This window comes from Odocoileus virginianus, chromosome 17, assembly GCF_023699985.2.
Source record: "Odocoileus virginianus isolate 20LAN1187 ecotype Illinois chromosome 17, Ovbor_1.2, whole genome shotgun sequence".
Classification (NCBI taxonomy): Eukaryota; Metazoa; Chordata; class Mammalia; order Artiodactyla; family Cervidae; genus Odocoileus; species Odocoileus virginianus.
Genome location: NC_069690.1, coordinates 51,162,886 through 51,176,097, shown reverse-complemented (window position 1 = coordinate 51,176,097; position 13,212 = coordinate 51,162,886). Strand labels below are relative to the sequence as shown.

Sequence of the window (13,212 nt, the reverse complement as noted above, 5' to 3'; positions counted from 1 at the left end):
TCTGGGCCGCCTTGCCAGGGTCCTGGCATGCCCCAGGAGGGGCAGGGGTCCTCTGCTTCCTGTAGACAGGGCTCAGAACCCCTGCAGCCTGTCTCAGACCCTTGGGGAGCCGGCCTAACTGCCCAGCCCACACCAGGGAGCAAGCTCCACTAAGGCAGGAGGCCAGGGCCCCCGAGGCAACTCTGGACTTCCCCTTTCGAGCAGTGAGAGGGAGCTGTCAAAAGTGGGCCCCAGTGGTTTCAAAATCCTGAGTAAAAACTCACAGGGTTTGGGAATTACCGTCTGACTGTGGTACTGCACCTCTGTAACCTGAGACCAGCCACAAGCCAATGGGAGGGAGAAGCTGAGGTAAGGGTGGGGAACTCAGACCCCATCTACACGGGGCAGACCCACAGCCCAGGCCTACCCCACCCTGGAGCACCGTCACCTTCCCATAAGCTGCCCACAGCCAGCGGGCTGTGGCAGAGCCCAAGGCACAGCAGAGCTGGTCTTCCTGGCTCCTGAACGGTCAAGTGTCTGTTTCACAAACTAAAACCTGACCTCACAGCCTCAGCTGGCAGCACAGACCAAGGCTTCATCTTTCCAACCAAGCCCCAGGCTCCTGCATCCATCTTGACCTGAAACCCGCCCAGACAGAAGAGCAGGCAAACATTCCTCTTAGAACACTTGATGATCATCTCTCAGTTAAAAAGATTTGTGGTTAAGGGGTCAGGAGTACTAGAAAAAGATTTGAAGGGAAATCCCCATACCTGAATCATGTCAGAGGTGTCTATAGTGAGACCCGGGGAATCCCAGACAGTTAAAAGAGAAATATGCTTTTACCAACCAATAAATTTTAATATTAGTTATCAGTTCCACACACACACAGCCCCCACCTCCTTAGAGGACAAGCCCATGGGAGCTGAGCCCCAGAGCAGGGTAAGTGTCACCCACGTGGAAGAAGCTGTAATTCCGGAGAAAATGATCGCCAGGTCAGGAAGGGCTTTCAGCCCAAAAGGAAATAAGAACAAGTCCAGCCATCCCCAGGGTCGGCCGGGAGCCCGTCCCAGGCTGAGGGACCAAGTCTTTGCGTGGGAGGAGGCCGACGCTGAGCCAGAGGTGCTGGGGTATGGGCTGCCCTGTGAGAACAGAAACTCAACAGCAGATGCCACAAAGGGGGAAGAAGCCGGCGACGCCGATGTCACAGCAGCTTGTGGCTTGGCCTCACCCCAAGAGGGACGGCTGCAGCGGCCAGACCCCGCCTCGCAGGGCGGCCAGCTCCAGCCTGGGGAGACTGCGATGGCCCCGCAGCTGGGATGGGAACTGAGAAAAGCCAGTGGGCAGGCAAGGAGGGAAGTGTGCAGTGCAGACCACCAGCCGCTGCATTGGCCTGGGAAAGGGCGCAGCAGCAGGCCGATCGCTGGTGAAACCTCCACCCCCAACACCACCTCCCCCGCAACTTCCTTCTTACCCCCAACACCACCTCCCCCGCAACTTCCTCCTCCAAGAAGGCCGGGCAGCGCGCGGGCGTCCGCCAGGGGGCGACCGCGGGCGGGGGGGGGCAGGTGGCCTGTGAGCGCCCGCCCCGGGGAGGGGCCAGTGCCTCAGTTGGCCTGACTGCACTGCAGGATATGAGGGGCAAACAGCTTCCGGGCTCCTGGGGCCTCCGCGGGCTTTACCAGCGTCATCGGGCAGTTCTCCTTATTCTCTTCGCTGTCCAGCACGGCGGGCTGACCAGAGGCCTTCTTGAAATAGCACAGGCGGCACACGGAGTGGTACTTGTCTGCTCCTCCGATGACCTCGACCTGACCGTGAGACAGGAAGAGCCTGCACTGAGCGGGGGGCGCAGTGCCCCACTCCTCGCCCCTGGGGGAAGGCAGAGGGCGGCTATGTCCTTCTCCACACCCAGCCTCTTGGTGTAGGCGCCCCTCCCTGCCCCCCACCCGCCCATCCTTTGGAGAAGGGGGGGGGCGGGGGGGGCAGCTACCTCCTTCTCCACGCCCAGCCTCTTGGTGTAGGCGGCCTCTCTGAAGCACTCCATGCACACCGCCGTCAGCTTGACCACGCTCTCTGCCAGGGGCACCAGGTTCAGGATGGTCCCGAAAGCCTGTACTGGCCACAGAAAGACGGGTGCACACTCATTTCGCCAGGTGGGCTTTTCCTAGAGCCCCTGACTCACAGCCCTGAAGCCAGGAAACTAAGCCTGGACCTTGGCTTCCCCCAGAGCACCAGCCCGAGGCAGGTGGAGTCAGGGTCACCCCGGGGAGCTGGGTCTGGCTGGCCTGAGTGCCTGGGCTCGGGCATGGTGTGGGCATCCAGGGCGAGCTGGGCTGTCCAGTTCTGTGTGCTGCCCAGGCCCCTCCGTCCCCGGTCCCATCCCAAGACTCAGACCAGACACTTCACCTTCCTCTGGAAGGTCCCATCCAGCGCAGCCACGATGACGGTCTTCCCCGAGTTGGCCATGTTTTCGCAGAACTCCACGATGTCAGGGAACTGGGGGAAAGGGTGAGAGGAGGAGGGAGTGAGCTTCCGCCCTGGGTAGCAGCTTCCGGGAGCTGCGGACACGCCACCAGGCCCAGAAGCTCCAGCTACCCGGGTCTGCGTGGAGCTGAGAACAGGGCAGCCCCAGCCCTCCCACCCGGCACACGGCCTGCACACCCACAGCTGCCCGACTCGCTCCCCCATCGCACCAACTTTCCACAGCAGAGCCAGGCCATGCTCCAGGCTAGGCACCCGGATCTGCCACCAGGGTGATGCAACCCAGGTGGAGAGGCCGTCTGCCACCACAGTGGACCAAAGCCCAGATCTGACACTGCCTCGGGCTTGAAGCCGGTTCTCGGTTGGACCCATTAGCTGTGACCCTGGCAATGATTTCACATTTCTGAGCCCAGGAAAAGGCAAGGAAGGCCCTTGGTGATGTTTAAGGATTAAGGACACTCAAATACCTCATTACATATGCTATTTGGCTGAGAGGCAGGCTCTGTGTGTTTGCTTTTGTTTTTTTCTTCTTTTAAACATAATGTGCCATGACATGCCTGGAGAAGGGGTAGGAGTTCCACTGGCTACTTACAGAGCAGGATGGCTCAACACACCACCTGCAGAAAGTCACTTACTTGGTAAATCAAATTTCATTTCAAGTGGCCCAAGGGGCCACTACTTAAACGAATCCTTTGGTGACCTTTCACTGGTCAATCATCTATCTGGTCTGTGGGTTGGGTGAAGTGGGGAGTTTGGGTGTTTGGGCAAAGGGTCTCTCTCCAAGCCACTCGTGGAGGTGTGTAGTTACAAGACCTGAGGGTTCACCCAGATGAGGACCAGGACAGGGCTTAGAGAACCCGGAACAGTTCCAGCAGGATTCATGAAAGCCAGATCTGACCGCCCTCTGCAGGGTTTGCTGAGCCTGTGCTATGGAAACAGCACCTCCCACCCTGAGGCTCCAGCCTGGCTCCAGGTGAGGCCCCTCCTCTTCTCTAAAGGACTCGCTCCTCACAGATCACAGAAATGTAACCCCCAGCCTGCAAGGACCCGTCCACCAGTGCCCCCCACCCCCACCCACGTTGTCACAAACAAAACTGTTTCTAGACATTGCCAGAAATCCACGGGGATGGCGGGGGGCAGAACCACCCTGGGAGGAGCACCCTCTTCATCTTACCCTCCCTGTCCAGACATGGTCCCTCCACACCAGGGTTTGGGGACTGCGAGGGGTCCTCCACCCTGCCTGCTACAGTGATGCCAGTGGTCAAGAGAGCTCAATTGTTCCACCTGAACTTTGTGCCCTGTTCACATGCCACCCCGCTCTCTGCCCAAACGCTGAACCCAGGGCCCCCAGCAGGGGTTCCTGAACAATCCAAGGTATAGCCAGAGCTGCCCAGGTCGTTTGCAACATCCCAGAAGGCCCACTGGTAACCAATCACGTTACTGACGTTTGTTTCTATCACCATTCATTTTTTTAGGTTATGTTATGGGTTGACTCGTGAACCCTTCCACCACTCCACCAAATCCTTATGCTGAAACCCTGACCTCCAATACCTCAGAATGCGACCTTACTTGGAGAGAGGGTCTTTGCAGAGGTCATCCAGTTAAAGTAGGTATGTAGGGTGGGCCTCACTCCAGTATGAATGGTGTCCTTGCAAAAAGGGGAAACTTGGACCCAGGGACAGACAGAGAAGAAGATGAATGTGAAGATGCAGGGAGCAGATGGCCACCCACACGCCGAGGGGACCGGCCTGAGACAGATCTCCGACTCTCCCTCAGGGCCTCAGAGGGAACCTGCCCTGCCCACACCTTGATCTTGGGCTCCCAGCCTCCAGAGTTGTAGGAAATGAATGTCTGTGGTTTAAACTGACTGGTCTGCAGTGCAGGTTACAGCAGCCAGAGACCCCAGTACAGGTTACATTTAAAGTGGGCCTTCAGAGGACCTAGCAAATAAATTTTCTTGGGAGATAAAAATGATCACCACAGGGGATCCAGCGAGAAAAGCACAGGAGGGGTTTCTCGACAGTGACAAGCCTGCCCATGTGATCATCTGCTGGTCCAGCACCAGGGCTGACCTGCCGAGAACCGCTTCCTGAACAAGGTGCGATGGGTGGGGGAGAGGACCAAAAGCTGTGGAAGCAGAGATCAGGCAGCCAGGAAGGAGATTCGCCCTTGTCGTCATGTTGCTGAGAGGTGGCGGCCTCATGATGCTCGAGGGAAGCACCCCGGCCCTGCCCAGGCGGAGACCTCACTTCCTGGCAGCCCGGCTGGCGTGGAAGGTTGCAGAGGCCACAGGAGGGGACAGGGCGAAGGATGTGACAGTGAAGGATTTAGCCGCTCCACCATGAATGGTAAAGACTAAATGAGATGCCCAGACCAAATCCAGAGGCAAATAAACCAGGAAGAAGTATTTACAGCATGTAACAGAGTGGCACTGGTTATATCACACGTCCTAGAGGAAAGACAACCCAAGAGGAGGCTCTTTACAAAAGGAGAAATACAGGGAAAACAGTGTCAGCCACCCAGGAAGAAAAGAGAAAGGCAGGCAGAACAGAATATGTGCGTGCAGCCACCGCCCCCTGCCCTCCTCGGGGGATGTCTGCAGAGACCCGGCGTCCCCCCCGCCCCCCCGCAATCCATCCATGCCCCTCCAGCAGAGGACCGTCCTGGGCGGCTTCCAGGCTCTCCCAGAGTTCAGGCTGAAGTCTTTCCTGCTGACCAGGCAGAAGCCCCTGATCTGGAGCACACTCTTGCCTGGGAACTTCACCCCACTTTCCTTCCAGCCGCTTTCTGACCGTTCTCATAAAGCATGATCCCCACTGGGGCTCCACCTACTTCACACGGCTTTTCTCTCCCCTAGTTGCCAGAACTTTTACATATCTCTTTCCCCCAGCTAGAATGGAAGTGCAAGGGCGAGACCCTGGCTATACTCCCAACACCTAGAACACGGCCGCCGTACGGCTCAAGCTCAGAAAACACTGGATGAATAAGCTCGACCTCTTGACCAGTGATTCCAGTACACCAGATAAACCCCAATACACCAGACGACAGCCCAATGTCCACCCACACGTCCATCACAGCCTTTAAGTGCCACAGCCAAGGGGGTGGGTCATGCAAGACACGGTACCTTCATAAGGACAGGTATCTGTTGATGTGGAAAGATGGTCACAACACGTGATATGAGCCCGATCTATAAGTAGATATATATGTACGGAGACTAGAAGGATGCAGATCAAGATTCTGTGATTTTTGTTTTGTTTTTCTGAGCAGCGAAAGAGAAGGACAGGGCAGTGGGAGGAGCTGCCTGCGTTCACAGTGGGCCTCGGGGTTGCTGTGCTGAACAGAATTAATTTCATACAACTAATTTCACAGAATTAATTTCATGAGCTTCTGGCCCACTCACGAAAGACAAAACCAGACTCCTTCTCGGGAATTCCCTGGGGGTCCAGTGGTTAGGATTCAGAGCTCTCACTGCCGTAGGCCCCAGTTCAATCCCTAGTCCAGGAACTAATATCCCACACATGTTGCATGGTGAAAACAAACCAGACCCCTCCCTAAGCATGTCTGAGCACAGACAGAATGTAAGCATCACCTAGGCTACGGGATACCAAATGTCCCCCCTCCTGGATAAAGGAGTGACCCCTGCTGCTTCGGCCTCCTGGTCCACCCTCCCTACAGGTGACGTTTAAGATGCTGGTCAGAATCATCGCCCTTCCCAGGACACCATATCAAAAGCCAAACCGACCTCCAAAACCCTCCCCAGAATGACCCGATGCAGCCCGCATTTCCTAATAACCAAGCCCTCACCCACAGCCCCCAGTTCTCATGTCGGTGTCTCCCTGCAACTCCAGTCCCTAGTTGTTCCGTTCTGGGGCTGTTCCTGGCGGTCCCTGGGCAGAAGACGCTGGTAGTCAATTATGGACTTTCTTCTTAAGTACAGTCCTTCCTGACTTTTCCGAGATGACCCCCCGTCCTACTTGTGGTAAAGCAGAGATAAGAACAGCACTCAGGGTGATACCGCGAGGCTGGCATGCCCAGGAGCCAGCTGCCCACCTATCATTGTACCCTCAGCTGATAGCTTGGGGACTTCAGACACACCCTTCCCTGACACCCCGTCTGCACGGAAGGATGAAGGAAGGGAGGGGCAGTCCTTTTGTTGGGTCCCATGTTGAGAGGCAGCCCCTGGGACCCCAGACTTCTTTCTAAGCAAGACCCACAGGGGTGAGGACAGAACAGAAGACTGACGATGTTTCTATAGGGGGTTTAATAAATACTTATGATGGAAACTCAACTGTGACTTGCTGGCCAGGGAGGAAGCAGCCATAGAAACACGGAACAGAACTAGGGGTCAGGTGGCCCACCAGCTCCCGAACCAGGGCACTCGGCTCTCAACCAAGGAGGTGTCAGAAGTGGAAGGTCCCTGCCAGGGTGTCCAGCTCAGCCCTGAAAACACACTTTACCTATAGCCAGGGAGCAGAGTGGTTAGCACGTACACACTGGGCCTGAAGGACATGAGAGCCTCCCCAAAGCTCACAATCCTTGTTCTGAGAGCCACCTCCCCAAAACTGACCCAGGCTCCCCAGAGCCTTCTGGAGATCAGAGTCTAGAAGAGAAAGGGAAGAGCTACAGCCCTGTTCTCACCCTGAACCATTCCAGAAAGACAACGGAAGGAAGAGAATCAGTTATTAAACGAGAGTATCTAAATGTCTATCAACAGATGAGTGGATAAAGAAGATGTGGTACATATGTACAATGGAATATTACTCAGCCATTAAAAAGAACAAAACAATGCCACTTGCAGCTGCATGAATGGACCAGGAGTGAAGTCAGAGGAAGACATCATATAATATCACTTATATGTGAAGTCTGAAAAAAAAAACAAGGTACAAATGAACTTATTTACAAAAAAGAAACAGAGTCACAGGTATAGAAAACAAAGTTATGCTTACCAGGGGGCATGCGGTGGGCGAGGATAAACTGGGAGATTGGGATTGACATATACATACTACCATATATAAAACAGAGAACTAATAAGGACCTCCTGCACACCACAGGGAACTCTACTCAATGTTCTATAATGGCCTGTGTGGGAAAAGAATCAATAAAAAAGCGTGGCTGGATGTATATCTGGAACTGATTCACTTTGCGGTACACTTGAAACTAATACACTGTCAATCAACTCTACTCCAATAAAGCGAAAACAAACAAAAAACTCAAGAGCAGATTGTTACATAAGCTACACCCAGTACAAAACAGGATCAATAAAAACAAGACCTCCCCGGACCACACTGTTCTGAGAGAACAGACAGGTTCCCTGCCCAGGAGGGTGATCAGAGAAGCCTTCTTCCGAGCGTTAAGGTGTGCGGCTGCTGCTTTTCCAAAGCAGCAAGGGGAAATACTGGCCAAGTGCCACCCCGCTAAAACTAGAAAACAGAATAAAGCCATTTTCACATCAAGACTGGGAGAGCTTCCCACCGACACAGCCTGGCTGAAGAACTACTAGAGGATGTGTTTCAGTAGGAGGAAAAATAAACCCATAAAGAATAAGCAAGAGGGACTTCCCCAGTGGTCCAGCGGCTAAGACTCTGCGCTCCCAATGCAGGGGGCCCGGGTTCAGTCCCTGGTCAGGAAACTAGATCCTATATGCCGCAACTAAGACATGCTGCTGCCAAATGAATAAATATTAAAAAAAAAAAAAAAAAAAAACAAGCAAGAAGCATCAGTGAGCCAAACCAAACCAAACCCTTCCTTCTGGTATTGAGAAATCAAATTTTTTTGTTCATCATAAATTTTTTTTTTAAGGTACAATAAATTCCATGTAATAGTAACACAGAGGGACTTCCCTGGTGGTCCAGTGGCTAAGAGTCTGTGCTGCAAATGAAGGGGGCCCAGGTTTGATCCCTGGTCAGGAAACTAGATCCCCCATGCTACAATGAAGACTGAATGAGACCCAAGCAGTCAAATAAGTAAATATTAAAAAAAAAAAATAATTCAGTAACACAGAAAGCAGTAAGGAGAATTCAAAGGGTTTTCAGATACTAGTTAAAGCAAATTAACTTAACAATATTTACCTTTAAAGATCAGAAATAGAACCAATAACCTCTAAACCAGCAGAGGAAAAAGGGGGACTTAAGGGGTTCATAGGAAGAGCAATGTCAGGACACGTCAACTTACAAACTGCCCTTCGTCGATGCCTATGACGGCCACGCCCTGGGCATCCTGGATCACATCCCGGAGCAGACAGGCTGGCAGGGCCTCCATGGTGTTCCTGGGGACAGAGAGCCAGAGTGTGGGCAAGGCAGGGGAGCCCGAGGAGACCCGGAACCAAGATGAGGGGCTAGGGAAGCGCCTCACGACCACCCCCTCCCTGCAAAGCAGGTCGAGCCATCTGCCTAGGGCTTTGAGAAGTTAGTGCCCGTGGGAAGGCATCTGGGGAGGAGAGTAAAGGTCTTTGTTCAGAAAACCAGTTATTCAACATGAGCTATTTCACTTCACGCTTTGGACTGGAAATTAGCAATGCCCAATGTAAAAGGTCAACCTGGATGCCAGGCTCTTCTCTGCGGTGTGTGTAAGGGGAGGGGCCGGGGCACAGAAGGGGTTAATTCATCAGGTACAGTGTCCCGGGCCCATGATGCTTTGAGGATGAATGAAATCTTTTAATTCTCGTTTAAAAATCAGAATAAGGGGCTTCCCTGGTGGCTCAGTGGTAAAGAATCTGCCTGCCAGTGGAGGAGGCACAGGATCGAGCTCTGATCCTGGAAGACCCCGCATGATGCACAGCAACTAAGCCCGTGTGCCACAGCTACGGAGCCGGTGCCCTCAAGCCTGGTAGCTGCGATTGAAGCCCGTGTGCCCCAGGAGAAGCCACCCCAGTGAAAAGCCTGCTCACCACAACTCGAGAGTAGCCCTCGCTCGCCTCAACTAGAGAAAAACCTGAACAGCAAGGAAGATCCAGCCCAACCAAAAATAAATAAATAAAATTATTTTTAAAAAAATCAGAATGTGACTCAGTCTGATTTTTGTCTTTCTAGCAATATAGTCAGAGAGTATAATTTTTTTTTTTTCTTTTGATAGAGGAAGGGGCCCATGAAAGTCTTACCATGGCCCCGGGTAGACCATTAGCACCAGAATCTAAGACTTGCAGCCCCATGCGCCAGCAGAGATAAGCTGGGAACACCAACCAGCAGGGCAGTGACCTAAAATTCCCTCCTTTGGACTCCTCTGGCTGATTACAGGATTTCTTACAGACCATAGCACTATTAACAGGCAGAGTCAAATCCACATTCATGCTTCTGCCTCGTGTTTCCTAAGGGCGGATTCCCACCCAGCAGAGTATGAAAGTGAAAGGTAGCTGTGGGAATGTTCCAGTACATTAAATGACAGTGAATCCCGCCCTGCCCCCACAGCCAGGTCTTCTGGAAGAGGAAAGCTAGTTCTTTGTCTTCTTTTTAAAAAGTTTCTGTTTTTCTACAAGGTTATTTTCTTCTGTTTCCATTTCTGCCTGCTCCTCTGAACTAGCCTTGCAAGGGGCTAGGAGCTTCCTGAAGGTTCTGCAGTTGGCAGCTAGAGTGGCTCAGGCCATAAAGAATCTGCCTGCAAGGCAGGAGACCCGGGTTCACTCCCTGGCAACCCACTCCAGTATTCTTGCTGGGAAAACTCCCATGGACAGAGGGGTGGCAAAGACTTGGACATGACTGAGCAACTTTCACTTTTAAACTATGCGGTAGTGATTTTACCAGTTATCTTATGGTCATCCTGCTTCAAGCTCTGGGAAGAGTGTGAAACTATTTCCTGCATTTTAAATTCCCCACCCTTCCCCAAATAAAGAAAACCAGAATGCAGGCAAGGCAGTAAGCTGGTTCCATCTCTAGCAAGAGCAGCGTCTCTGGAGCTTTGTCACCCTGCCAAGCATTTGGTCTCTGCTGGGGCTTGTCCAGGCCTCGACAGCCCATGTCAGAGAGGGTTTGTGACCCTGGGGCAGAGCTTGGATTTCACCCCACTGAACAGACTCCAGAAGCTGTACTTCTATTTGCTGCAGCGTTGCCTCTACTGCCTGATTGTCCTCCCCTGATGCTCCCCGAGTCCCATGCAGCGGAGGCCTGTGTTTTAGGGATGAGAAGGCAAATTTGGAGATGTAAATGACCTATCTGCAACAGACAGCAGGTCGGGGAAATGTCACTCAACGTTTAACTTAACTCCAAGTCCAGGGTCCTCTAAGCCCCAGCACCTGCCCGCCTTCAGAACCCCACTTGTTAGCCTATGGAATCACCCAGCCCGTAAAAACTAACCATGCCATATGTTGAGGCCACTCTCTCCTTCTGAGATGGGCCATATTCTGCCTGTGGCGTATGTTTCTCTCTAAAGAAATCCACCTCTTACCTTTAAAAAAAAAAATAATGGAGAAGGAAATGGCAACCCACTCCAGTATCCTTGCCTAGGAAAATCCATGGATGGAGGAGCTTGGCAGGCTACAGTCCATGGGTCGCAAAGAGTCGGACACAACTGAGTGACTGACACTACACTACCTAGCTAAGCTAATTTACTTTAAAAAAAAAAAAAGAAAGCTCCCACCCTGAAACCACACACAGCATGGCCTTGAGGCTGGGGGCTCAGGTGGACAAATCTGGGAGACAACAGTGTCTCAGGCTCCAAAATATCAGGCCCCAATCTGCTGCATGGAATGGCAGGAATGGTACTAAATCTCACTTCCCAACCTCAGGCAGCGGACTGAAATGTCCACAGGGCGCAGGCAGATAAACATCAAAGGGGGATGCTCCAAGGCCACAAGGGGAAGTCAAGGACAAGCCAACTAAAAATTTAAATAAGATTCACTCTGCAGGCCAACAGGACCAGTTTGCACCCTCCATGGAGGTCAAGAGCAGCATTTCTTAACCTTGGCCAGATACTACTGACATTTGGGGCTGGATCATTCTTTGCTGTGAGGCGGTCTGTGCATCGTAGAATGTTCAGTGGCATTCCTCTACCGACTAGTTGCCATCATGCCCTTATCTCCTCCTGTGGTTAAAAACTAAAAACATCTCCAGACATTACAAATAGACTCTAGAAGGCAAAATCAAACCTCCACTGGGTTAAGAACCACTGGGCTAGAGTCCCAAGAAAGGCCAAGTTGTAGGGTACCATGCCAAGCAACTAGGAAAGTTCGCAGATTTAAACGGTTCGTTGTCAGGCATCAGCATTATTAACCTTCTGCTCTAAAGAACTGTCACAGTATGTTCTGTGAATTTACACCGGGCTTCTCACAAAAGGTGTGGGGACAGGATGGAAGAGGCAGGGACTGACCGGTCATGTGTGGAGAAGAGGCTGCTGTAACGCGTGTCTTTGGCATATTTGATCACCAGGCACTTGTACTGGGCAATCTGGAAGCGACGGACCCGTCTCATCAGCTCAGTACTGCAAGGGAAGGCCCAAGCATTGATGTGGGCGAGGAAGACCCCAACAGCTCAAATTGGGCTCCCCACCGCCTTCTGGGGGTCTACAGCCTGAGTGCCACCCATGGAGGGGAAGGCCGCAGGGCAGGGTGTGGGGAAGACCTGAGAGGACAGAAAGGGCCCCAGCACAGAGTTTCAGTCTAGGCCCAGGAGGGGGGAGCATGTCTAGGCAGGAAGTCACTCTCTATGGGGAGGGTGTCAAGGAGGGGACCTCAGGTGGTCCAGGGAGTGGCTGAAGGAGTGATTCTGTCAGGGGCACGGTGCGGTGGGCAGAGGCAAAGACCACATGCAGGGGGGAGGGGTCCAGATTCCATTCCAAAATCATCTCACCCCACAGTTCTTCACCTAATCTGAACGAACAGGACTTTTTGGTGCAACAAGGAAAGCATCAAGTCTGTCCAAGAGCCCACCCTGAGCCTCACCATCGTGCGCAAGGGCTTTGACCTGGAGGGATCTCCCCCAGGGCCATGTAGGAAGGGGTCAGGGGAGTTACGGGAGCTCGCTGGCCCTACCTGGTCTGGGATTGGGTCTATCACTTCAAGGAAGTGAAGGCGCCAGTGGCTTGACTCTGCAGTGTGCAGAGTGACCACCTTCCTGGGCCATCTAAGGAAACAGTCACACTGGAAGGAAGCGACAGACACTGCAGGGCGCTCAGGGCCCGGCCACCGAGCACACGCCCTTCAGGTGGGGCTTTGGAGGGGCTAAACGATGACCAAATGATGACCAGCTCCCGGAAGGATGGGTGGTTGCATGGCCCCAAGCGGAGGAGGGTCTGACGGAAATGGGAGGAGCGCCTCCTCCGCGAGGGATTCCACGGAGGAGAGACATTCTGGGCGGGAAAGCGGGGGTCGGGCAGCCGGAGATATTGGGGGGGGGTGCTCTGAGAGGGGCCGCAGGTTCGGGGCGGGACGGACGGCGCCCCGGGGGGCTGGAGGAGGACCAAGGAAGCAGAGGAGGAGGTCCTGGGCCACACCCGTCCCGCAAGGCCATTACCTTTTTCCTGAGAACATGGGTCCGAGAATCACCTAGGAGAAAAGGAGAGGTCACTTCGGGCCCCGGGGTGCACAGATACCCGGGGACCCAGCCCCCTCAACCAGTCACGACTCCGACCCTGACCCCGACCCCGCCCCGGCGCCCGCACCTGGATCTGCCCCCGGGTCTTGCTGGGGGAGCCTGGCAGCACATTGGGCAGGTTGATGCAGCTCATGGCACCTTCAGGGAGCTGGCAAACCGAGCACTCTGCGCCGCCGCCGCCTTGCAGGCTCCCGCCGGTTCCCGCGCAGGGCACGTTATCCCCGGCGCGGGCCAA

The 13,212-nt window shown here is 53.7% G+C and overlaps 1 protein-coding gene across 1 annotated transcript; it reads right to left on the bottom strand.

Moving 5' to 3' along the window:
* Positions 1-813: 813 nt before the first annotated feature.
* On the bottom strand, positions 814-13,196 carry TK1 (thymidine kinase 1). The gene is made up of 8 exons (XM_070479870.1): positions 13,045-13,196; positions 12,897-12,928; positions 11,755-11,865; positions 8,629-8,722; positions 2,383-2,472; positions 1,967-2,086; positions 1,463-1,784; positions 814-1,427 (listed from the first exon to the last, which is right to left on the bottom strand). Exons 1-7 carry the CDS (start codon positions 13,108-13,110, stop codon positions 1,584-1,586), a joined length of 714 nt encoding a protein of 237 aa, XP_070335971.1. The 5' UTR covers positions 13,111-13,196; the 3' UTR covers positions 814-1,427; positions 1,463-1,583.
* Between the last annotated feature and the right edge of the window lie 16 nt (positions 13,197-13,212).